Consider the following 26,342-nt stretch of genomic DNA (forward strand, 5'->3'; position numbering starts at 1 on the left):
TGAATGAATGAGGGAATGAATGACCTCTCCAGGATGACATTGGCTTCTCTGTCAGATGAGCAGACTCAGACTCCAGGTGGGCACGGACATGGCCAGACCCAGAGCTCAGAAGGTTCTGGTGCGGGATTGGCACCAAACCCCTGGGCTCTGACCATTTGGCTCGCGAGATGCCCAGGACGTGCCCGTCACCCCTCCTCCCCACCCTCGGAGAAGGGTGGCTCCCTCTCGGCCTCTCCCCGCTGGAGGCGTGGGTAGCAGCTGGGAGAACCGGCTGGGAGCAGCCCCTCCCCTTGGGCGCAGAGGTAAGCACCTGGCGGGCTCCCCGGGTGGCAGACGCCAACACCGCCGCACATACCTGGTCCCCGAGCCGAGCCGCCTGCTCCCTGCACGTCCTCCCCTCCCCACCCTCGCCCGGCTGCCATGGACGGGCCCGCCGAGCCCCGGCCCCCGGCCTTGTGGGGCGCCTACGAGAACAACCTGTCGGAAATCAGGTGAGGCCCAAACCTGGGCACAAGCCGCGAGGCCCCCTGGAGCAGGTGGCCTGAGGGAAGAGCCGGGGGCCCCTGCGAAGCCGAGCCCTGGCCTCCTGCAGCCTCGAGCCTGGCTGGCTGGGCTGGCTCGTCCACCCCTGGGTGCAGGCCCCTCCTGGAAGGGAGCGGGGGCATGGGTGTCCCTCCTGGAAGGGAATGAGATGCTTGGGTGTCCCTGTCCCTCTAGGGGCCTCAGTTTCTCTGTCTGTCAAGGGGGCCGACAAGCTTGCTGTCTCCCCGTCACGGGTCTGAGGGAGGGCAGAGAGCTTGGAGGGGATGAGCCGCTCGGGAAACACAGGGCCCTGTTGTACGCTATTCCTTCCCAGACACCCCAGAAACCCTCCCCGTGGAGGGGCTTTGCCTCCCGGGGGCTCAGAACATGCCGCTGGTTCCGTCTGTCTGGAGGAGGGTCGGGGAGCAGAGGTGGGCAGGGTTTGGGATGAAGTTAAGCCCCAGAGCCCCAGCTGTGTCCCAGGGGGGCCGGGGGCCAGCAGGGAGGGACAGAGGACTCCCTACCTCCTGCGTGTGACTCTTTCATTCTGGGCACGAGTCAGACACTCGCTTTCCACATGGGGAAACCAAGGCTGGGAGAGACAGTGATGCTGGTCGCATGGCCAGAAGCAAATCTGAGCCCCAGAGTCTGTGGCTTCTCCCCCTCCTCCATGCCGCCCCCCATTGGCAGCTCCGGCGATGCCCCCACCCATGGCTGTTCTTTGGGGGAGTGAGCAGAACTCAGAGAGGGCAGGCTGCCCTCTCTAGATCACACAGCGAGGCGGAGGCCGATTCTGGCCCTCTCTCGCCCTTCCTCGCCTGGATCGGGGGGCGCAGGCCGACAGGCCTCCCGGGCACCTCGGACCTCAGATGCCGCAGCAGCTGCATTCCGATGGCTGTGACATAGACCGGCTTTGCGGTGTCTCCAGCCAGGCCTCTCGGTCTGAGCATGGCCCCCAGGCTGGTCCCCGCTCTTCTGGAGAAGGGCTGCAGTATTCTCTGCTCTGGGCCCCCTGGCTCCGCGGTTTCTCCAGCTCCTGGCCTGGGTTTCCCGCCTCTAGGAAGCTTCAGCCTCAGTTTCCTCATCTGAGAAACAGAGGTGAACAACCCTCACCTGTAAGACACTGCTAGGCGTGAATGTCTGCGGTCCCCGGGTGGTGCCTGTAGGACCTTGAACTTTCTTCTCCATGAGCTTCTGGCATCCCCTGGATTCAGAAGGATGCCTCTCTTCTGGGCCCCAAAAGCCCTTCTGGGTTCCCCTCCCAGGCCCCTCAGACACACACCATCCTTGCTGAACTCAGTGGCTCCCTCAGACTTGCTCCTCCTCCTGGCTTGCCATCTCAGGGTGGCCCCATCCGTTGCCAGGTCAGACCCCCAGACTTTGTCCTCGTCCGTCCCTTCCCCTGTCTCCCACAGCCTGTCACTCCCCAGCCCCACCCTCCTGAGATTGGACTTTCTCCGTTTCCATGGCTCCAGCTCAGGCCTCCTCTTTGCTCCTAGAGCCTTGCCCCAGCCTCCCGGCCTCCAGGCTGCCCCTCCCCTCCCACGGTGACTCCAGGGCCTGGCACTCTGGCCTCCCGGCTCTTCTCCCCCGCCTGCATTCCGTCCACCCTTTAAATTCCCCGGCCATGCCTCACTCATCCCTGCCTCAGTGCCTTTGCATATTCTGGCCCCTGGCCGGGATTCCCAGAGAAATCTTTTCTAACCTCCAAACCTACCCCCGGCTGTCCCCAGCTCAGGCCCCTTGCGTGGCCCATGGTGACGGTTTCCCAAACCTTTTTAAGACACCGGTACCTTCTGTCCAAGAGAAATAGAACTCCCAAGAGAAACTGCAGCATAGAAACCGAAACGGAACAGCTCTCGTTTAATGAAAGGGGAGAGAGGGGCCGGGGTCCCGCTGAGTGAGGTCCCCGCTCCCTCTCTGGGCAGCCTCGTGCTCCCACATTCCCCATCCTCGCTGCCTGGGCTCCACCTGGCTGCCTCCAGCAGGATGGAGAGCCTTCCTTCGCCTGGGGACCTCTCTCCTCTGTGGCAGACTCCATCTCACACATTTTAAGATTCTCGGCCACCACCAGTACATGCCTCTGGCTTTAAACCTGTCCCGTGATGCCCAAACGCTGACCTGTTCACAGACAGAGACACTGATCCCTGGCTCAGGGGGCCTATGACGTCTCTGAGAAAGACGTCAAAGGATGAACGGGGGTGAGATGAGGCAGCCTTTGGGCCGGAGCTCGTGAAAGGCTGGTTGTGATAAGGAGACATACGAGGGAGGGCAGGGAGTGTAGGGAGAGGGGGTGGGAGGGACAGACGGAAGGACAGCGGCTGTTGGCGGGAAACGAGAGGCCGAATGGATCCGAGGGGATCAAATGGGCCGTGGAAAATTCCCACGGGGACCGTTATTCTATAGTAGTGACATGAGCGACCCTTCATGTCAAGTGCGAAAGGCAATCCTTGGATACCGTCTGCAGTATGGTTTCATCTTTTAAGCCCCATCCTCCGCCAACAAGAAGGGCTAAGCAATGTAGTGTTTTGGGGACACAAGCCTATGTGACAAAACTACCCCCTGAAAAAGTGGTTGCAGGGCGGAGGCCCAGGGGGCCAGGAGGAGCCCAGAGACCCCGGCGAGACACGCCGTGCAGCACGTTCTAGTTCCCGGGGTTTGTTATCAATTACACTTATATGTATACTGCGGACTAAAAAGGGATAATGGGGCCAAAATAAAAACTTTAAGAGGAAAGAGTGAGAAGCAGAGACAGGCAGGAGTTACATGGAGTTGCAGTGGGTTTATAGGCGGTGGAGACAAACGGAGGCGGGCCCAGGGGACAGGCATCCCTATTTCTAGTGCTCGGCTCGGTGTGCGGTGCCTGGCTCGTATGACCTCATTCCATCCTCACAAGGACGACCGTTTGAGATAACTATTATCCTCCCATTTATGACCTTAGCCACCGAGGCCCAGAGAGGTTGGGTGGCTTGCCCAAGGTCACACAGCTGCCAAGTGGGGTGGAGCCGGGATTCCAACCAGGGCAGCCTGACTCTCTCACACCCGCCCTGAATGGGATGGGCAGGTGCGTAAGGAATTAGAGGATGAGCAAGATGAGGGAAGGGCTGGACCCAGGAGGCTCACTGGGCAGCCTCTGCGTTTCCCGGGAACTCCGGGATATTGGTGCATGGGCTGCACCGTTCCCAGCCCCCTCTGCGGAGGGACAAGGGGAGAAGCCACACCGGCCTCTGGATCCACAGTTGCTGCTGCTCCCCTCCTTTGATCTCGGAGGCCACATGCAGGCCCCCTCTGATCTTGGCCCCTGTGTGGCTGAGGTCCTCTGCACCTGGTTTTACAACCAGCCCCTCCTTCCTGGAGGAGGGCCCGAGCCACTCGAATAATTTTATGGCTACAGCCCTGCCGGCCACAGAGCTGCATTTTAGATTTTAAGCAATAAAGAAATAATAAGACTGTTGGCCCTCACAGCCCGCAGCCCGGGTGGAATGTGGGCAGGCAGAGAGTATTCTGGGCCGCCAAGTAAATAAGGCGCCTTGGCCGAGAATTAGAAAAAGATGCTCACGGCCCCCCCGTCCCTCGCCCCGCCACCCCCTGAGAGGGACCTGAGCGGAGGGAAGTGTGTTTCTGTTCCCACTTGCTCTCAGAGGCGTCCTGGGCACCCGAGCCTGAGCCAAGGACCACGGCGGTGGTGCCCACGCTGTCCCCACCTGTGGACAGGTCAGCGGTCGGGCATCACGTGACAGGTTTGAAGCCAGAGGTGCGATGAGGGAACTGCCTGTGATGGCTAAGAATCTTAAAATGTGTGAGAAGGGCTGTGTGTGGGCTGGGGGGCCGTGTGCCTGCTGGTCCTGGGTACCATCCAGGAAGTGGGACCAGCCACTCCCCACCTGGGAAAAACCAAGCTGCCCAGTTTGATGAAGAGAGGCTCTGGGGGAGGGAGACAGGGAGCTGCAGACCGGGACGTGGGCCAGGACCCCCAGGACCCTGCTGCTGCAGGCGAGGAGGCCCAGGTGCCCGGCATGCAAGCAGGCAGCCCTGAGTGCCAGCCCTGCTGAGTCGCACCCATGTCCGAGGTCAGGGACAAGGCCCTGGGAGCTGCGTAGCCGCGCATCCTTGAAGTGGGTGCGGTGGGCGACGCCTGGGGCAGGGCCGGCTGGGCACTGCCGAGTCAGGCGCATACGTCTCTCCCTTCCTCCTCCTCCTCCCCTAATTCCCGTGACTCCTGTGACTCCTCTGGAGCCAGGAGAGCCGGTGTCTGATTGGGAAGGGTGGGGCCAGGGTGAAGGATGGTGGTAATTAGGTCCTTTCTGAGTGCGCGCCAGGCTCCGGCCAGTCCACGGGCTTCGCGAGGGTTTCCCGCCCTCGTGAGGCTGCTGATGACGTAATTCCCAGTTCACAGATGGGAAAACTGAGGTCCAGAGAGAAGCCGCACATCTGAGGTTTGCTCCAAAGACCTTGTTCTTACACGCCACCCTAGAGAAAGGGACCCCTGTGGCCATAACCTCCACAGGAGGCTAAGCCCCCTATACGCAACGCATCGAGGGTCTGCAGTCCACGCTCCAGACCGACACTGACCCATGGATGTGTCACGTGAGCCCTCAAATCAACAGTTACTGGTAGCCAAGTCGCAAAAAAGTAAAAGACGCAGGTGAAATTCATTTCAAGTATACACTTTACTTAACCCAATATCTCTGAAATACTATCATTTCAGCCTGTAATCAATCGACAGCCGAAATGATCAACAATCTATTTTACACTCTGCTTCTCATCCCGAGCCTCCGAAACACTGTGTGTGTTTTTCCCAGCTCTGAGGCTGACCTCCGATCAGGCGACTCTGTCTGTATTCAGACCTTGTGGCCGAGGCCCGAGTTAATCCAAACCGGCCTCGAAGGTTTTCCAATAATCGGCTTCAGCACCGGTGTTTCTGTTGAAACCAGTAATCATTAAACACAATGAAAAGTCGAGGTCCCTGATGGCACTGGTCACATTTTAAGGGCTCAAAGGCCACATGTGGCTCAGAATGGCCGTCATCACCAAGAGTTCTAGGGGATGACAAGGCTCCGGTCACAGCGCCCCAAGGGCAGGAGAGAGGCACACAGTAGGAGCTTCCTACATGTCTGTTGGGAGGGAGAGAGAGAAAGAGAGAGGAAGCCCAGAGAGAAAAGAGAGAGAAAGTTCTAGAAGCGCCTTCAGGCTAAAGGCAGGGCACAAGCAGAGATCCCGGTGTGGTGGAGCAGAGACTGTGTCGGGAACAGGTAGAACCTGGCGGTGGGGACAGAACAGCACTGGCCGTGCTGGCGTGGGGCCCCAGGGGAGGCAGGGCCCAAGGGGGACAATGAGTCGGCTGGGCTTCGAAGGGGCACAGCTGGAGACGCAGGACAGAGCACCCTGAGAATTTGAAGAGAGAGATTCATTTCTTTAGCTAGATTTTTGTCTATTATTATTATCACCATAAAAGTAACACATCGAAGTGATATATCTCAACCGTGTTTTTTTTTTAATCATTTAAAAATCTGTCTAGCTTTTAAATGTGCAAGAATTGTCAGTGGCGGGGGTGGGTAGGAAGGGGAGAGAGAGTTTTACCCTGTAAGACCTTAGAAACTACTGTAAAGTTACTAAAATTCAAACACAGTGGCCCCCATCCGGTGGCTTTAGGCAAACTAGCCCAACCAGGGAGCAGCCACGAACAGGCCAACAGCTAAACACACTGTGATTCACTCAGACGGTAGAATTCTACTCAGCCATGAAAAAGAACAAAGTCTAACATGCACACAAATGGATGAATGTCAAGGATGTTACGCTGAGCAGAAGAAGCCGGATTCCAGAGTACATTCTAGATGACGGTTTGAGAATGCCCGAGACCAGCCAATTCAATGTATGATGAGACAACTCGGAACGGCGCTGGCCTCTGGGACCGGAGAGGGGACCACTCAAGAAAAGGCACGGGGAACCTCTCTGGGGTGGCAGACTGCTCCATATTCAGGTCGTGGTTTGGACGGCAAGGGCATCCTGAGCATTTGTCACCATCCACTTAAGATTAAATGTGTTTCCTCAAAAGGAAAATAATTTTAAGAGGACGGAAGTGGGACATCTTGCAGGTGTTTTTAAAAAGAATGAGATGGTCGAGGTCTGACCTGCAACCATTATCATGACGTAGTAACTGAAAAGTAAGCAGGGCGCAGAGCAAGGCAGGAGGTGTGATATCAGAACTGTTTAGCAGGAAGGGAGGGAGAGGAGGAAGGTGGGGAGGAGGCATCCGAGCCCCCCGGCTGTGAGCACGCGTGCGTGTGCTCCTGCAAGCACCGTTGGATGACACACCACACTGGTGGTGCCGGGTGGTGCCGGCATCCCCTGAGCTGGCATGGCAGCTTTGGTGCGGACCATTAACTCATTAACAAACGCAGATTACGATGTGTGTGTGTGTATATGCATATGTATATAAATATATATAAATTTATTAATAGTCCCAGATGATCAATAGGTATAGAGATAGGGTCCAAGAATTAAGGCAGTTTAGCAGAGGTCACAGACATAGTCCCCCAAATTCCACAGCTTCCCAGCTGCACAGTGGGCTCCCCTGGTTACGCTCTGCCATCCTTCGCCTGTGGTTCCCAAGTCCCCCGTGCCAGCTCCGGTCCCGCCGGCCAAGCAGACAGAGGGCACGCATGCAGAGTTACTGTCGCTCACTGTGTTCACAATTCGGGATTCAGGATTGACAGTGGGAAATTCTAGTTCCCACCCCTCCCTTCTAGCCAGAGTAACCACTTTTAACACGCTTACCTGCCAGAAAATTTCTCTGTATCTGTGTATCTCATATTTACTTATTTTTTAAACGTCAATCAGGTATTACTTCATATGTGGCTCTCTCCTCGCCTTGTCACTGTTTGTGACATCTCAGACATCTGGCCAAATAATTGCCACCTCTTCTCTCCGCTCACCTTTTATTGTGAAAATTTCAAAACATGTAAAATCGTTGGAAGAATTATCCAGTCAACACCACTAACATTTTACTATGTTTTATTATTTTATTATATCTGTGCATCCATTAATCTTTCTTATTTGTGATGCATTTCAAAGGAAGTTGCAGACATGATTAGAACATCTCACCCTAAGCGTTCCAGGCTGCCTATTGGTAAATAGACTTTGATATTTTTTGGTGGGTTTTTCTTTTAATAGACGATGTTTACGTCCAATAGACTGTGCAGATCTGAAGTGTGCCAGTGTTGAGAAATATGTGTGTTACCCAAGTCCCTGTGGAGACATAGCAGCTCCTTCTGCGTGGCCGGGTTCCAATATTTGTGGGGCCCTGATTTATTTACCTTGTTCTGATCTATTGATCCATTCCGCCCATCGTTCCAGTACCTCTTATAAATGATGTGATAATTAACATCCTGGTGTATATTTCACTGGGCATTTTCCTCCAGAACACCTCTCTATTCCATACACTTCTGGGAGTCACGTTCATTTGTGCATCAAAAAAAAAAAAAAAAAAAAAAACCACTGGCGTGTTGCCTGCGTGGCAGATGCCCGTTCTTTGGAGGTGGGACAGAGACGAGGGAGAATTTCTGTTCCCTTTGCTCCTCTGCTTCTCTGCTCCCCTACTAGTGTGGAAGACTGGATGGATTTTAAAAAGTTAATAGACAAAGAAAATAGTTACTAAGTATTAAAAGGGCTGTGCAGGAGGCAAGCAGGATGCTGAGAAGGGCAATCACGCATCCGTCAACGGGAGTCTCCTGCTCTGGTGGAGGTGGTCTGCGATCGAAATGTTGCAGAATGATCTGGAAGAGGTTGCTCTACTCCGGCTCCCACCGCTAAGAGAACAGACAGGTTCTTTCTCTGCTCTCTGGCGGGAGTCGTTTTCCCAGCGAAGGGGCCCAGAGGAGCCAGGGGAGCTCGCCCAGACGGTCCTCCAGTGGGATTTCAGGAGGTGAGGGAGGGCTCTGCTGTCAGGCAGGGCGGCTGGATGCAGCGCAGTGTGTTCTAGAAACGAGGCATGCTGAACCAGCTCGGGTTCCCGGAGTCTTGGCAACGCTCCCCAGAGAAAGGCAAGTTGACTCCAGGAGCCAGGGGTGACTCAGCAGGACATTGGGGCTGCTGACAAAGTCATCATGGGCGTGATGGCATCCACAGGAAGGGGGACGCGGGTCGAGCCCCACGCAGACCCCGGAACCCCAGCAGCCCGCACACTCACGGCCTGTGAGCTCTTGACCCCCACCCCCGCTCCCACGCACCACCCCTTCCTTCGCCCCCTGCAGGGCTGCTGCAATGCCACCTCCTCAGGGGCCCTCCCCCACCTCCATCCTCTTGAAATTGCAACGCCCCTCCTCCCAGACTCTCGCTCTCCCCGACCTGCTTCATGGTTTCCCCATCACCATCTGTTCAATATACTACTGCATTTAAAACATTTTGAGTTAATTTTATTGTTCATTCGAAAGTAAGTCTCAGTAGGGTTTTTTGGGGGGTCAGTAGCGCTCCCTGTTGTATTCCCCAAGCGCCTGGCACATAGTAGGTGCTCAGTAAATATCTGTGGGCTGAATGAATGAATTTGCCCCATGTCAGGCAAAAACAAACAAACAAAAAAAAGGTGAGACGCTCCTGGGAGCTCTCTTCGGACGTCAGACCCGGAGGTCCCTGGAAAAGGGGCCTCCGTCACGCCCTGCCGCTGCTCATTCTTCAGATGAGACCAGAGAGGGGTTGAGGGTGGCCTCAGGTCACGCAGCAAATCCAAGTCAGGCCTATGACCGAAGCGGAACCTGCTTCTGCGCATGTCCGCGCGTAGCCAAGATGGACAATGGCCCACTGGGCGTTTAATTATAATAATAGCTAATGTGCAGTAAGCATTTATACGATGAGGTTCTTTTTAAAAATCATGCAGTAAAATCGATTTTTGTGTGTGGGGGAGGGCATAGTTCTATGATTTTTAACACCCGTACAGATTCGTGTAAGCAGCGCCAGAGTCAGGGGACAGGACGGTCCCGTCACCCCTTCGTACTCGTGTCCTCCCCCATCCCCACCTGCCCCCTCCCCGCGCCCCACCCCTGCCGCTGGTCTACTCTCTGTCCGTACAGTTATGTCTTTTTGAAAATGTCATTGTATTAGTTTCCTATGGCTGCTTCAGCCAACGACCGCAAACGGAGCGGCTTACAACAACACTAATGTGTGCGCGTGCACTTCTGGAGGTCATTAGTCTGAGGTCAATGTCACTGGCCTAAAATCAAGAGTGTCAACGCGGCCGGTTCCCTCCGCCCCCGGAGGCTCTTGGGAGGGATTCCGTGTCCCTCCGCGCCTTTTCCGGCTTCTGAGCCACCTGCACGCCTTGGCCCCTTCTGCCACATCCTGAGCCACCGCGTGGCACCCTCCCGTCTCTGTTCTCTGAACTCTTCTGCTCTTTCTCTCCCTGATTCCAGCCCTGCTGCCTCCCGCTTGATTACGTCTGGCCCCGCCCCCCATCTCGACATCCTTTCTCACAGCTGCTGAACACCCCCCATCCCCCCACCCCCCGTTCACCTTGCCGTGGAGCATACTCCCCACATTTGGGGGTTGGGGACGTGACCTCTTTGGGGTCGCTTTTCGGCCCACCGCAGCCATATAGAGGGGATTAGAGACTGTAACCTTCTGAATCTGCTTCTTTCGCTCAGTGCAATGCCTTTGAGACTGCTTTGTGTGGCCGCAGGTCTCTTTCTTGTCACTGCCTAGTAGGATCGCGTGTGTGCAGGTCCCACTGTTTACCCATTCACCTGCTGAAGGACATTTGGATTGTGCCTAGTTTGGAGAGATTATAAATAGTGTGACTATAAACATGCGAGTATGATGTTGGGTGTGAATGTAAATTTTCATCTCTCTTGGGCGAGACTTTTAAAACCTCTGCTTATGTTATGGTATTTCATTGAGGGCATATAATGTACAATGTGTATATAATACAATGTAACAATAATATACCCCTAGGAGTTAAATACTCATGTGACCACGGGGTGGAGAGAGGTAGAGACCGGAGACTCAGAAAGGTCTTGTGAGTCACCTGGGGTGAAACCTGCGTCTTCTTGACCACCCCCAGCCCCACCCCCCTGCAGCCCCCCGCACAGAATGAGAGCTGTGTGTGTGAGGGCGCCACGGCCCTGGGTGGTTAGGGGTACAAACCGCCAGGGCCACATCGCCTGGGTTCGAACCCTAGCTCTGCCCTCTGCAACTGTGTGACATTAGCCAAGTGACTCTGCCCTCTCTGTGCTTCGATGTCCTTGTTTGTAACACAGAATGGCGATAGCAGTCACCTTCTGGGGTTCTTGAGGAAGTAAACGCGTGGAGGGATGTGATGTCATGGGGATGACTGTGCCAGGGAGTGCTCTCAGTGTTATTTTTATTTTTTCAACAAATTTTTATAGACCCTCTGTATATGCCAATGTTTTGGATACACTGGCAATCAAAACAGACAAAAAAATAAAACACCCGCAAACCTCTGACATCATGGAGTTTGTATGCAACCTGAGAAGCAAGGCAAACAGTCAATTTAACGTGTGAACAGTCAGAGCTTCTCCAAGGTGACCAGTACCATGGGAAAGCAAGCACGCGGGCGAGGTGGGCAGGTTCGCTTGTACACGGAGCTTCATGGGAGGTCTCGGTGACAAGCGGTGACGTGGGAGCGAAGACTCGCAGGAGGCGAGGGGCCCAGTCACAGGCCGGAATGGAAGACGGAGAGGACAGGCCGTGCAAAGGCCCTGAGGCGGGGCCTGGCCCGGAGCAGAGCAGCGAGACCAGTGTGGCCAGCGCTGAGTGGGGGGGTGGAGGAGGCAGCGTGGGGCCGGGGCCGATGGTGCTGGGCCCTGCGGTCATGGCGAGGACTCTACTTTCACTGAGTGAGACGGGAGGCTTTTGGGCACATGAGGGACAGAAGTCCTCTCAGGCTCTACCCTGATGCTCCCAGCAGCCGTGTGGGGAGGACAGACTGTCGGCGGCAGGGACGGAAGCAGAGAGGTCAGCAAGGGGGCGACCGTGATAGTCCGGGACAACGGTGACAGCAGCTTTCAATCCTGACCCAGTCCCTTTGAGGGAGACCTTCCTTCCAATTCTCCGTCTCCAGGCGAGCAAACCGAAGCCCAGAGGGGTTAAGCTGTGTATTCAAGGTCACACAGCTAGTTGGTAGCAGAGCCTGGGTTCAAGTCCAAATCTCCCCTGTGTCGGCTGGGCTGCCTCCAGATGGGTGACAGCCCCCACTCCCAGAAGGTCTTTACTGCACACCTGCCGCATGCCAGGCCCTGGGGATAAGACACTAAATGAGACAGACACAGTGTCTCTCTCAGTGGCAGAGGGAAGGGTGGAAGCTCAGACAGGAATTTGCCGAGCTCGCCTTTGAAGACTGCTGTGTGATCTTGGGGAAATACATTAACCTCTCTGGGCCTGCATTTCTTCTGTCACAAAGCGGTGCTCTCAGCCTCCACCCCATAAGGTTCTGGGAAGAGTCTGCAATAACACATGTCCTTGACATAGAATTTCCTTCCCCTGGGGCCGAAGGAAACTCAGACGGGGTCTTGGAGGTCTGAGGAGGCGGGAGGAGGGGCCTTGAGTTCCAGGCGAGGAGCTACGGCCAGGCAGTGGAGGTCCCAGGGGTGAGGAGGAGACCTGAGCTGGATCAGGGACGTGGGGACAGAATGGGAGGAGCAGGGCTGGTGGACTGTGGGAGGCGGGAGACAGAGGGGTCCACACATTGGACCATTCTGAGAGTCTCGGGTCCTGGGGTCCCTCGGAGCGGGCAGGCCAGGCGCCTTCCAGGAGTCCAGGCAGGTCCTGTTGTGTGGGCCGGTTCCTCCTGTGGCAGCCTCCGACCCAGGTGGAGTGTCATCCTCATTCCTCTGTTCCTTGAGCGGCAGCCACAGGCCGGGCCCCGGATGTGGCCTGGAGACAGAACAGGCTTGTGACCTGGGGAGAGGAAAGGTCCCCTTGGGGCCAGATTGGATTTTTGAGGTAGGGAGAGAAGGCGCACAGCACCTGTTTCAGGACACGCCCGTGCGTGCGTGCCACTCAGCCAGGCGGGGGCCCAGGCGGGGACCTCCCCGGCCTCAGTGCTCAAGCTCAGAGCTGGCAGGGGACTGCGTCCCAGCAGGAGGAGCAGAGGCTGCAAAGGCCTGGGAGTGGGAACAGTGCTCAGGGCCTTGGAGAACTGAGCTGGAGTGTAGGATCCCAGGGGACGGAGGGGCCGGCACGGAAACTGTCCATGGGGCTGAGGTTCCGATCTCACCTCTGCCTGGTACTTACGTGTGGCCTTGGCCCGATCGCTCTGCCTCCCTGAACCCCCATTTTCTCACTGTAGCATTGTAAAATGGAGGGAGACCCCAGCTCACCACATTCGTGCCTTGCGCTTGGTGAATATCAATGCTTGGTTATTTGTTGAGCGACTGGCCGTTCTGGGCTCCTGGGGTCAGTGGTCTGGGCTCTGCTGGCCTGGGGTGAGGCCAGGCTTTGGGTGCTCTGAAGGCTCCACGAGGAACTGTAAAATGCCGGGACTGAGAGCCTTGGAGGCGGGCGGAGAGCATAACCACTGCTCCTTGACATTCCTTCTCTCCCTCCTGGTAAACCCCCTTGTGCATCACACACTCGTGCATCACACGCGCGTGCATCCACACGTTCATTCATCCAAACGCGGCTTGAGTGCCAGTGACGTCCCAGCATTGTGGACCACACCCTGGCCGCCTGGGTTGCAGCTGGGACCTGAGCTGGAGATGACGGGTGCTCACTTACGCATCCAGTGACTATCCATGGACTCCCGAGGGGCCCAGGGTCTTTCCCTAGTCAACGTTTTCCTCTCCTGTAAACCTGGAGGAAACATTTCCCCAGGAACTGTCCTGAGATCAAAGACGGAGATCAAGCCAACACCAACGGCAGCTTTAGTTTCCCGAGCACGTATCAGGAGCCAGGCGCTTTGCATATTTCATCCTTTTAATCCTCGGGTAGGAGTAAAACCCTGAGGCAGATGTTACCGTTATCCTCAAGTGACAGAAGAGGAAACTGAGGCTCGGAGAGGGGCGACTATTGCCCGAGGCACAGAGACAGCCAAGTTCTAGGCACTTACCTGCTATGCTAATCTGCCTGGTAACTAACTGATGACCTCGCAGCTCCCACAGCAGTGACATCACTAAGACCATCACCCACCCTCCGCCATTGGGGTACCCGATGACATCACCAAACAATAATGTAATTACTGTGCGCTGAGGACCTACTGTGTGCCAAATGCTGTGCTAAGCGGCCCCTCCTCTGGGCTCAATGTCCAGTGTTGCCTCTGTCACTGGATTAATAATAATTTAGCCCAGACGTATTAAATGTGGACCATCAGCCAATCATTTTTACTGGTATTGACACATTAAACCCTCCCACTATCCCTACTGTCAAAAATGTGTTTGAATGTCCCATAGTTGGAATCCTGGGATCTGGATGCTCTCGCATCCCTTATCCTCCATCCAACGTTAAGTTTCTGAGTTTCATCTGTGCAGCCGGAGCCCAACCCTCTATATACCAAGGTTGGGAACATCCTTCTCACACCTTGAAATGAAATCCGCAGACGACCTAATCTACCTACATTTTTTCCTCCCAGTTCAATGTATTGTCCCAGGTGAACTACACAGACACACACGGAAGGTCGCGAAGCGCTGGCGGCTAAGCCTGGACTGCTTTGGGTTTTGTGGGACCTGAAGCTCATATCGTTTTGAGGGGATTCTCCTTAAGAAAAAGAATCAAGGCAGGCGGCAACAACCCCAGGTAGAGGAAATGTTTATTTAGAAAGAGAAAAGACATCACAGCAACTCGCTTCATTCAAAGCTGACAAAACGCTTGAAACGTTCCAGAAAAATAATACACCAGCTTCTGGGTTCGCACATTTCAAACCTAAATCTCCTTTTCCACCACATACTTTTGGTGCCCGGAGTCCTTGAAGGCGTGATATTGTGATCCGACTTCTGTCCCCAAGTTTTCATGTTATTACACCCACGTCCTGCAGCCCATTAGCTCGCTGTAACAGACACAGACATGACTTTGAACTTTATCAATATCCCACAAACACCCAATGAAATGTGTCCCCAATTCGATGTTATCTTAGCCAGGTCCCCCAGATACCCAGCCCTCTCCCACACCACAAACAGGAGACCCCAGGGGAGAGGGAGACAGAGAGAGACGGTGGATTAAAAGGATTGCTCTTAAAACCTCTCACTTCAGATCATTGTGTTCCGTGTCTGGCTATGTGAGCACGTGACAGGGGATTTGGAAAGCACCCTGAGCCAGGGCCTTGCACCTTAAGACGGTTCGAGCTTCACAGCGACTCCATGTCCGGTTAGCACGTGGCCTCTGCCTCTCCACTCTGTGGCCGGGGAGGGGCGGGCAGCAACTCTGACTTCTTTGGCCTCATTTTCCTCATCAGTAAAACGGGGTGGTGATTTAGGGTCTTCCTCGAGAGTTGGGGGTAAAGAGTAAATGTGTGAAACATGGTTGGCCCCACTTTGCAGACGTAAAGTGCTCGAAGTCCCGCCAGCCGTGTGGCTTTGGGCGAGTCAACCACCTCTCTGTGCCTTGCTTTCTTCGTCCATAAATTGGGGATAATAATCGTTGTCACCTCAGAGGATTGTTGCAGTAAACCATCTTCACTTTGCAGATGAAAAAAAAAAAGAGGTGCAGAGAACGTTCCTTGCCAGGGTCCCACGGGCGAGTGGGGTGCCCTTCACCTATTTGCCGGACGGCCCGCCCTCCTCTCCTGACATTCCTCTGTCACTTTTTCACCACCATGTGTCCTGGAGGCCTCAGCTGTAAAGCTGGAAGCCGGGCAGGCCCCTGACCTCCCACCCCGACTCCGGGTGACCTGTGTCCTCGCCTCCTCCAACTCCTCATGGTGTCCCCTCGTCCCACAGCCAGAAGCTGTCAGGAGAATACTTCCGGTACAAAGGCATACCCTTCCCAGTCGGCATCTACTCCCCCGAGAGCATCAGTATCACGGAGAACGCCGAGGTGGAGGACGACGACATCTTCATCATCACCTACCCCAAGTCAGGTACTCGCTGCGCGGGGCCAGGGCGCGTGGTGCTGGGGAGAGGGGCGCATACGTGGCACAGAGGCTGGGAATCGGATCCGGGGTGACCCTGGCCTTTGCACTGGAGAGTCCCCTGACCCCCCGCCCCCCAGCATCCTTCCTCAAGATCCCCGTCCTGCCCCGGATCAGCTCTCACGTGTCCAGGGCAAGGTCCCTGACCTCCTTGGCTAAAATAGTGTCCCTCTCTATCCCTTTAACTAATCACGTACTTTTCTTCATGAATCAACTACCGGCCGCTGTACTATATTTATGTGTTGACTTAGTCTCTGGTTTCCCCGCTAGGCCGTGAGCTCCAACGGGGCAAATATTTCAGTTTGTCTTGTTCACTGCTGTGTCCTTCCAGCCTAAAACAATGCCTGGCATGTCATAATTATTCAGTAAATATTTGTGGAAGGGAGGTTGGGAGGATCTGCGGTGACTTTACTCAGAGTCCCTTGGGGAAGTTTTAGTGAGAGAAGGAACGGACTTCGGCTTTTTATTCTTTAAAATGATGGGGTTGACTATTTTTTTTTCCAAAATAGTTTTGAAAATTTTCAAAATATGACTTTCACCCTTTCAGCATGGAGTTCTATGAGTTTTGTGTGTGTGTGTGTGTGTGTGTGTGTGTGAGTGTTTTGTTTTTGGTAAGAGCTTTGACATATAATTCACATAACACACAATTCACCCATTTTAAAGTGGACAATTCTATGGCTGTCGTACATTCACAGAGCTGTACAACCGTCACCACTATCAATTTTAGGATATTTTCATCAGCCCAGCAAGAAATCCCGCCATCACCCATTAGCCATCACCTCCGGATCCCCATATCCGGGTCTCCCAGCCCCTGGCAACCACTAATCTACTTCCTGTCTCTATGGATTTGTCTGTTCTGGGCCTTTCCTGGAAAGGAATCCTACACTACGTGGCCTTCTGTGATCGGCTTCTTTCACTCAGCATAGTATTTTCAAGGTTTGTCTTAACCAGCCCCTTATCGGATTAGCATCTACTAGTTTCCAATCCTTTGCTTTTGTGCACAATATAAACTCCAGACACAGTGACTCCTTTGGTACGTGTATTGTTTACACGCCTACGAGTTTGCACCTGGGTTTATCTATTATGTAGACTAAACCCCTAGGTATGGTCAAATCGTCCGTGCATTTGCAGTTTTGATGGACAGAGTCCAATTTCCCTCCTTCGAAGCTGCAGAAATCCGTTCTGGGAGCAGCAGGCTGCGTTTGAAACAGCTTGGGGCACGGGCGGTGGTGACGGTTGCACAACTTAACGCCACTAAACTAGACACTTAAAAAAGGTTAAAGCGGTCAATTTTATGTTCTCTATCTTTTACCGCACACCTATAAGAAAAAAATTATGAATTAGTAAGCAGGGGTTCAACTACCAAGGGTTAAAGAGACCCCTCAACGGACACAGGAATTGCTGAGACGGGGAGCAGCCACCCTCCTGGGCAGAGCGCCCAGGGGAATTTGCCGCGAAGCTGGTGGGGAGTCAGAGTCACTCGCGTCCGTAGCGCTGGGGCCGCTGTCCATCAAAAGGGGGGGGCGTGGAGAGCAGCGGATCAAAACCGGGAGCAGAAACACCGTCCTCCGGCGGGGCTCCTGCAGCGCCCTCTACTGACAGAGTTTGGCATTGAGCTAGCTGGCAAAAAAAACAAAACAAAACAAAAAAACAAAAAACAAAAAAAAAACCGTGTTGGCAGGGTCCAAGCTCCATCATCACAGAACAGGGCAACCAAGTGTGGCTCTGGAGCCCAGACACAATGCACTGAGAACGGGCACAGGCTGGCTGCTGTCACCCAAGGCAACACGATACTAATATCAGCAGGTCACTAACATGAATATATTATTTCTCGGCCGACTTGCCGGTAGTCTGCTGGAACCAGGTCATCAATGAGGTCCCTCACTTCTACATGTTGTTTGTGGCTCCCCGCAAAATCAGGGCAGCGAAAAGAGCTGAGATTTTAAGTCCAGACGCCTGGACCTAGTGCCAGTTTCCCCATATGTACAACCGCATAAGCCCCAGCAGCTCAGAAGCTGGACCCAAGAGTTTATTTCTCGTCCTATAAACTCCAAACAGTGCGGGATGGGTGGAGGGAAGTGGAGTGAATCCGGCGGTCTCAGGCAGCCCCGGGAGCCCCAGTTTCCACTGACGTCTCTGCATCTAACCAGCAGACAGGAGAGAGACAGAGTGGGGGTCACATGGGGAGCATTTATGGGCCAGGCCTGGAAAGGGCTGCATATCGCTGCCACCTGTACTTCCCCAGCCAGACCTCAGTCACGTGGTCCTGCAGGGCTGCAGGGGAAGCTGGAAGAATGTGGCCCCGTCCTATTCCAGGTAGGAAAGAGAAATGGGGTTGGGTGGACAGCTAGCCAGTGTCTGCCACTCTCCACTTCCCAGCTCTGTCGCCTGGGCCAGCGACCTTGTTTCTCTGGGCCTCAGTTTCCTGCGCTGAAAAATAAAGCCAACCCCACCTCTCCCGCCCGTCGTGAAGAACCCGTGCAATAAAATACCTAGCCAATTGTGCAGTAAACGCAGCCATTTCTAAATCCGATGCTTAAAAAAAAAATTAACTAATAATAAATAAATAAATAAGTCCGATGCTATGCCCCGTTCGCCCTCGCCCACCTCCGATTCATTTGTCTCATTTCTCCCGCCAGGCACCAACTGGATGATCGAGATCCTTAGCTTAATTCTGAAGGACGGGGATCCCTCCTGGATTCACTCCGTGCCCATTTGGAAGCGGGCACCCTGGTGTGAGACCATCATGGGTGCCTTCAGTCTCTCAGACCAGTCCAGCCCCCGCCTCATGAGTTCCCACCTCCCCATCCAGCTCTTCACGAAGGCCTTTTTCAACTCCAAGGCCAAGGTACGGCAGGAGCGCGGGCTGGGGAGGGGGGGCAGGGAGCACGTAACTAACTGATGAACTTGGAGCATATTTATTAAGCACCTGTCAGAGCTCTGGCCCCGATCTAGAACGGCGGTAAATAAACACAACGCGAGCCCACATTCTAAAGGGGGTACAGGCAGAGAGTGCATGGAATAAATAAGGAAGGAATTCAATACATCCAAGGTGATAAATTCACATCCCAAAGGAAGGGGCGTGGTTAGAGTTAGGGCTGGGGGTTGCAATCATGAATAAGGTGGTCAAGGGAAGCCACAGTGAGAACGTCCCATTTGAGGAAAGACCTGGGTGGGAGGCGAGGGAAGAGGTGTGTGTGTGTGGGAGAAGGGGGGTGGTGTCTGGGGGAAGAACATTCCAGACACCCGGTAGAGCAGGTGCAAAGGCTTTCGGGTGGGTGTGATATCCCGGGGTGGCCGGAGCCAAGTGACAGCGGAGAGGCGTGGGGACGAGGTCAGGGAGGTAACAGGGGCCAAAATGTGCAGAGCCGTGTTGGCTGTTGCGGAGACTTGGCGTGTCCCCTGAGCAAGACGAGGTCAGCGGCGGGCCCTGGGCAGGGGAGAGATCGGAGCCGATTTGAGGGTTTCACTGGCGCCCTCTGGTGGCGAGGTGGGGAACGGCGCGGCGCGGCGCGGGCAGAAGCCGGCAGGAGGCGACCATGAGAGGGAGCCCCGGTGGGAGGTGGGGACGGAGGCCACCAGGGTGGTGGCCGTGAGAAGAAGGAAAACGGCCGCTTTGGAGTGTCTTTTGAAGGTGGAATCAGGAGGATTTGTTGACAGATTGTACGTGGGTGTGAGAGAAACTGATGAGTCAAGGGTGTCTCCAGGGCGTTTAGGAAGTGGGAGGATGGGCCTGTCATCAACTGAGATGGGGAGGACAGGGAGGAGAGGTTTGCGGGGGATATGGGGCGCTCTGCTGTGGCCCACCGACATCCAGGTGCTGGTGGGCAGTGAGAGAGACAAATCTGGATTTGACAGGAGAGATCTGGGCTGAGCACATATATTTGCAATTTGTTGCTGGATGCATAGTTGCTGGATGATAGATAGATAGATAGATAGATAGATGATAGATATAGATAGACGATAGACAGATAAATTATAGCTGGGTGGATGGCTGGATGGATGGAAAGATAGATGATAGATAGATGGATAGATAGATGATAGGTAGATACATAGATAGATAGTCATTAAATCCAAGAGGCTGGTGGGGTCACCAAGGAAGTGACCGTAGATAAAGACAAGATGGGGACCTCAACCCAGAAGTCCCCAGGACTCCTCTCAGGCTCCATGGTTCACTAGAAGGCCTCAGAACTCGGCAAAGCCATTAGACTCACGGTTACAGTTTATTACACTGAATAGATACGGATTAAAATCAGCGAAAGGAAGAGGCGAGGCGGGGGTCAGGGAGAGACCAGGCCCCAGCTTCCACGGTCTCCCCCAGTGGGGTCACATGGACAGTGTTTAATCCTCCCAGCAACGGTGTGTGACGACAAGCATGGAGTTTCACCCATCAGGGACGCTCGCCCAAGCCTTGGTGTCCAGGGTTTTCATTGGAGGTTAGCCATGTAGACATGGCTGACTGCCACGTGGCTGACCTCGGTCTTGGGGAAGGAGACGGTTGCCAAGGAAGGACATATCTGAGGGGGCTGGAAAGGGGTTGGTTGCGGAAGAAACCTGTTAAATATATCGGAGCCAGGTACGTGGGGCCTTGAACGCCAGGCCCAGGGCTAGGACTCTATCCTAAGCTGCTAGAGAGCTAAGGCGAGCAGGGTCAGTTATGTGTGGAGGTTGGGAGGCCAGAGAAGAGGCTAGAGTGAGGGTCCAGGAGGGAAGGGATGAAGCTGGCTGCACCCTCGGCTCTGGGAACAGGAAGGAGGGGCGGCTTCTCTTCTGTTTTGGTCAACGCCTCTCGCCCCGATTCCCTGCGTCTTGACCCCCACGCCTTCCTCCTCCCCTCTCTATTCCCTGACCCGAACTGTCCCTCCACCCAATCCAGGAATGCCCCCTCTCTCCTCCCTGTCCTCTGGGATGAGGTGAGATGCTCTGAGCTACCGTTAGCAGGGGAGCCTCTGAGAAGTCTACCCAAGTCCTTCCTGTTGGGGGGCCAGAAGATGGGGCTCGACGCATGCAGCCTCAGGGGCCAGGGTCCCCGGCCGTGTCCGATGTCTTCTCCCCTCCCCTCCACTGACACGCACAGGTGATCTACATGGGCCGGAACCCCAGGGATGTGGCAGTGTCCCTGTATCATTACTCCAAGATCGCCGGGCAGTTGAAGGACCCCGGCACACCTGACCAGTTCCTGCAGAACTTCCTCAAAGGCGAAGGTGAGAACAGCGGCAAAGTGGGGCCCGGGGCAGCCCTGGTGGATCCAGACAGAAGAGAGATGGAGGAAGGATGAGAAGGAGAGAGAGAGAGGCAAAGATAACAGGAGAGCCGTGGAGACAGAGAGGGGACCAAGAGGAACAGTGAGAGAGACAGAGGGAGCGAGAGAGAAATCAAAGAGGCTGAGAGAGAAATCGAAAGACAATGGGAGATACGGGAATGGGGAGAGAGACTGAGACACACAGAGTGAACCAGAGACACAGAGAGAGACAGGCAGACACATAGATAACAGAGAGACAGAGAAAAAGAAAAAGACGAAGAAATAAATGGAGAAAGGGACGGAGACAGAGAGTCAAGGAGACAGAGGGCAAGGAGGCACTGGATGCAAGGGGCTGGGGGTGGGCAGGCCTCTGGCTCAGAGAGGCTGGGCCTGGGGCTGAGCAGGCCGGTGAGACTCCTCTGGGCCCCAGCAGGGGGCCCTGCGCCTGGCCCTCACCCCTCCACCCCTCCGCCCCGCCCGCAGTGCAGTTCGGCTCCTGGTTCGACCACATTAAAGGCTGGATTCGGATGCAGGGCAAAGAGAACTTCCTGTTTATCACCTATGAAGAGTTGCAGGAGGTGAGCCCCCTGCCCCCAGCAGCTCAGCACCCCCACTCCTCCCCTCCTTAGACCTCCCACTGCCCTTCCAGTAAGGCCTGGGACACGCCAGGTACTGGGGCTATGGCAGTGAACGGAACAGGGTCCCCGAGCCCGTGAGTGGGAGATGGACCCTGGACAAATTAAATAGGTGGCCGCTAAGGAGGACAGCCAGGCGGGAGAGGAGAGGGGAGAATGTGTCCTCAGGAGCAGTTTTTAAGTAGGGCGGTCAGGGGAGGCCTCCAGGGGAAGGTGACCCTTGGGGAAAGGCCGCAGGGGAAGCAGGAGACACAGTGGTGTCTGGGGACAGTGCCCAGGCAGAGGGACCAGCCAGTGCAAAGGCCCTGGGGTGAACTGTCGTCCAGGGATTGGAAAGAGGCTTCGTGGCCGCAGCTCGGTGAGTGGGGGTGAGGGAGGGAAATGAGACCCAACAGCGAGGACTTGGGCTTTTCTCTGAGAAGGTGGCAGCCACAGGTGGGCCCCGAGCAGGGGAAGGTAATAGGCTTGATGAGGTCACGTGAAACAGTGGCACATGGGAAGTGAGCGTCAACGATGGTCGTGGCCTGAAGGGCAGAGGGAGGAACCTGGAGTTAGACCTGGATCCCCTCTGGACCCCCATGACGGGTCAGGCATCCAGGAGAGAGATGCTGGCTGGCTGGGGCAATCAAGAAGGCCTTCCTGGAAGAAGAGGCCATGCAGAATGTCTACGACTTTGCCTGGCTATGAGGAAGATGCTGGGCTTGTAGCTGGAGCAATCCACAGTGACTGTGCCCACCTTTCTAGGATCTGTCCCAGGAGTCCAGGGTCCCAGGAGCCTCCCAATATGTGTCCCTTCACCAACGGCCACCCACGCATTCCCACTTCGTGCATTTTTCGTATGCTCCTCTCCATCGGCGCTTTTCCTAGTGAAAAGAGCCTGGATTCTGGTGTCCAACGCAGCCATTAAAATCCTCTTAAAAACCCTTGGGGCCTCGGAGCTCTGATCCATAAAATGGGTGGAAAACACCAGCCCGTGGCCCTGGCATACTGTGACCCCTGACGAGGTCAGACACCGAGGCGTTAGCGCCGTGCATCAGGAAAGAGTGGCCGACCCCAGCCAGGGCTTGTTCCTGTCTGACGAGCAATAACAATAATGGCCGCTGCCGTGTATGAAGCACGGACCGAGGAGCTACGTGTGAGGTCGAACCCCATGAACCTGCCGACACTGGGTAATTTTAAATGGTTCACCCCAATGCTGCTATTCTACCCATTTTAAGAGAAGGAAATTGGAGGTCCATCCCCTAGAGAGAGTTGATAATTTGTCTGGGGCACACAGCTCTTCACCGTGGACTCCATGGGTTGTGTGTGTGTTTTTCTTTTCATCTTTTGATGGAAAGATCCAGAAAAGATCGTGTTGAGACTTGGCATTGCCCCTCCTCCTCCTTTTCCGTCCAGCTTTATGCTCCAACCAGAAACTGGGCCATGCCGCCTGGCAGAGGTTCTGGGCTGCCCTTGGGTGTGAGAAACTGCCGACACGTGACAATTTCTGGGACACGTCGGTGGTTCAAGATGAGAGAAGGATGGATGGTTATGAAACCAGGAATGACCTGGAAAATTGGGGCCGTGGGGTTGGCGGAGCTGACCGGAAGTCTGACTGTCCTGGGCTCCCATCAGAGAAGGCAGCAAGATAGAGGCGGGGACTGTGGGCTTCCGGGACCCAAAGCTGAGCTCCTCCCCAGCTGTGTGACCCTGGACAGGCGTCTTCCCCTCTCTGGGCTTCTGTTTACCGATTGGGGTGCTGATACCTCTGTGCAAAGCTGTCAGCCAGCATTGGCACAGATAGACACGAGGGGTTTGGACCAGAGCTGAGCGCACAGTAGGCGCTCAGTCCACAGTGGTGGAACTGTCACTGTCGTGAGGGAGGAAATACTTGTGCAGTTTCTGATGGGGGAGTTTGACAGGGGGCACAGGACGGTGCAGGGCTTCCCTGGGCAGCCCTGTGCCAAGGCCTGCAAGGAGGAAGGTGCAGGGGATGGACAGTGAGTCTGGAGGGACAGTGTAGGGAGCAGCGGGAACAGGCTGCCACACCTGTCGTCCGGGGACTAGGGTTCGTGTCCCGGGGCACTGGGGAGCCTCCCAGAGGCTGGGAGCAGGCTCGGCTCTAGGCGTGGGGGACAGGAGGCCGGGAGGCCAGGGAAGGGGTTGGAACAAGGGTCCATAAGGAGAGAATGAGGCCTGACCAGTGCTGGGGCTATGGGGCCACAGAGGAAGGGACATAGTGGAGAGTCAAGGACAGAGGGCTGGTGGCGGACAGGGTGTAAGGGGAAGAGATGGAGGAGGGATGAGGCGGGCAGGGGTCTGGCCGGGAGACGGGGTGAGTGATGGGGCCATGCTGGGGTGAGGACCTCAGGGACAGGTTTGGGGCACAGACTGGCTCATGCCCCTGAAGGCAGTGACTGTGCATGAGGTGCTGGACTGACCTCTGCCCCCTGCTGTGACCTCTGACCCAGCCCTGCCCCTTCCTACCTACCCACAGAACCCTCCAAGACCCAATACTGCAAAACGCCCTTGAGGCCATAGTCCAGTCCCTCGGGTGGAGGTGGGGAAACTGAGGCAAAGTGGCAGAATCACCCAGACAAGCCTGGGTTGGGGCCCTTGGCTCCGCCTCCCGCTCCCTCTGCCTGGCTTCCTAAGCCCCGCCCCCTGCCCGCAGGACCTCCGCGGCTCCGTGCAGCGGGTCTGTCAGTTCCTGGGCAGGCAGCTGGGCGAGGAGGCGCTGAGCTCCGTCGTGGCACACTCGGCCTTCGGGGCCATGAAGGCCAACACCATGTCCAACTTCACGCTGCTGCCACCCAGCCTGCTGGACCAGCGCCGTGGCGCCTTCCTCCGGAAAGGTACAGGGGTTCTGGGGTTCCGGGAGCCCCCTCTGCCGCTGCCTAGCTGTGCGGTGGGCGAGGTACTTAACCTCTCTGGGCCTCAGTTTGCCCAGCTCTGAACAGAGCTGCCATCACAGGGTCACTGTGGGTCCGTGGCTGACTCTACCCGCAGGGCTCAGCACCGGGTCTGGACGCAGCAGGTGCTTCAGCCAGGCCTGCACCCCAGGCCCCCCCCCCCCCCAGATAGCTCCAAACCGGAACAGGACGCCTGCGTGCACAGCCATGGCTGCTCTGAATTGCTAGGCGGCCGCTTGGGGTCTCTGTGAATGCTTCTTGACCTTGACGTTCACCCAGAAACACTCCAGTGTTGATCTCGGGGTGAGGGTAGGAGTGTATGAGTCCCCTGTTGCTGCTGTGACAAAATACCGGCAACTGAGTACCTTCAAACAGCACACGAGGACTCTCTCATAATTCTGGAGGTCAGAATCCAAAATCTGTCTCATGCCGGAGGGACCATGAGCCGCAGGGACCACAAGCCAGAGGGACCGTGTCCAGGATCCCCGGGCAGACGCATCCCTGGCCTTTTCGGGTTCCAGACGCACCTGAATTCTCTGGCGTTGGCTTCCCACCCCTTCCTCCCTCTTCAAAGCCGGCAGTACAGTGCCGTCCCTGACTCCCACCCTCCTGCCTCCTCTTATAAGGACCCCTGTGATTAAATGGGGTCCATTTGGGTGATCCAGGATCATCCCCCCACACTCCCATCTCAGGATCTTTTATCTAATTGTATCTGCAAAGTCCCTTTTGCCACGAAAGGTCAGCCATTCATAGGTTCCAAGGATTAGGATGTGGACATCTTGGGGGAGGGGTCGTTATTTGGCCTACCACGGGGAGACCCCCTGACCTCCCCAGGGGTGTCATGTCGTAAGTGGCACGTGCACTTGCTAAAATTCAAAATATGGTGATCCAAGTGCCATTGGCCCCAGGGTGCCAGATAAGGGTGGACCTCCGGGATGAGATAAGCAGCCTCATACTTAGGGGACCCCACGCGGGGGGCACGGGGGACTAGCAGGGTTCCCACCCCTTGCCAGCTAAGTCGCTGTGGGTTTAATCCAAGAGGTTCTGTCCAAACCTCCAGCACATGCCTGGCACAGAGGAAGGCCATTCCCAATGCCATAGCAATAACCGAAGTCGTGTGGGGCGCTGCGGGAGCCCCAGAGGGAGGGGGCCCTGTTCAGTCCTCGAGGTTAGGGATGGGTCACAGAGGAGGTGACACTTTCACAGGGCGGGGGGGGGGTCTTAAAGGTGTGCACAAATGCTACATGGGGAGGCAGATATTCTGGGTAGAGAGATTCAGGAGGTCAGGGGGACAGTGAAGGCAGGGGAGGGGTCTGCCGGCAGGACGAGCAGGGCAGCGGGCAGCTGAGGGACGGAGGGGGCTGGAATGTGCCCAGGGGTCTGGCCAGGTGACTGGTCAGCCTTTGCAGGAGGGAGATGGGGCTGGGGAAGCACGGCGCCTCCGGCACAGGGAACGGCCCCTGGGCCAAGACCCAGAGGTGGGAAAGGGTGCTGAGACGGTGGCCCCTCACCTCGCGCCCTCCCTCCCCACCAGGAGTCTCCGGGGACTGGAAGAACCACTTCACGGTGGCGCAGAGCGAAGCCTTCGACCGCGTCTACCGCGAGCAGATGCGGGGGCTGCCGACCTTCCCCTGGGATGAAGACCCCGAGGATGTCAGTCCGGACCCCGACCCCAGCCCCAGCCCGGACCAGGCTCCCGAACCCCCCCACCCGTGACCCCGAAAATAAACGCATTGCTCCTGCCCGGGCTCCTCCATGCGTTGTGAAGGTGGCGTGTGGCTGGTGGGCAGCAGGGGGCGCGCGAGGGCGGGCGGGGGCCGCGAGGGGACCCGGCGCCCAGGGCCTCGGGAGGGCGCGGTCTTCCTCCCCACCCCGCACACCGTGGGCGCGGTGGCTGACTCAGAAGCCCCGCCCACAGGCAAAGGTGCCGTGGCCCAGAGGCCTGGGTCCTTGGGGAGAAGAGCCGAGGACTCCAGGGTCTG

General features: G+C 55.9%; 1 protein-coding gene across 1 annotated transcript; it reads left to right on the forward strand.

The window, feature by feature from the left end:
• The first annotated feature begins 349 nt into the window (after positions 1 to 349).
• SULT2B1 (sulfotransferase family 2B member 1) lies at positions 350 to 26,076 on the forward strand. Its single transcript, XM_016122336.2, has 7 exons — positions 350 to 491; positions 15,402 to 15,541; positions 18,232 to 18,440; positions 20,670 to 20,796; positions 21,318 to 21,412; positions 24,123 to 24,303; positions 25,895 to 26,076. The coding sequence occupies exons 1-7, from the start codon at positions 421 to 423 to the stop codon at positions 26,074 to 26,076; spliced, it is 1,005 nt and encodes a 334-aa protein (XP_015977822.1). The 5' UTR covers positions 350 to 420.
• Positions 26,077 to 26,342: the final 266 nt, after the last annotated feature.

Source organism: Rousettus aegyptiacus, unplaced genomic scaffold (assembly GCF_014176215.1).
Source record: "Rousettus aegyptiacus isolate mRouAeg1 unplaced genomic scaffold, mRouAeg1.p scaffold_m13_p_14, whole genome shotgun sequence".
Taxonomy (NCBI): domain Eukaryota; kingdom Metazoa; phylum Chordata; class Mammalia; order Chiroptera; family Pteropodidae; genus Rousettus; species Rousettus aegyptiacus.

Coding starts and splice junctions, on each gene's coding strand:
- SULT2B1 (XM_016122336.2), top strand. CDS start 421: ATGGACGGGCCCGCCGAGCCCCGGCCCCCGGCCTTGTGGGGCGCCTAC. Junction 492..15,401: donor AACAACCTGTCGGAAATCAG/GTGAGGCCCAAA, acceptor CTCGTCCCACAG/CCAGAAGCTGTCAGGAGAAT. Junction 15,542..18,231: donor CATCACCTACCCCAAGTCAG/GTACTCGCTGCG, acceptor TTCTCCCGCCAG/GCACCAACTGGATGATCGAG.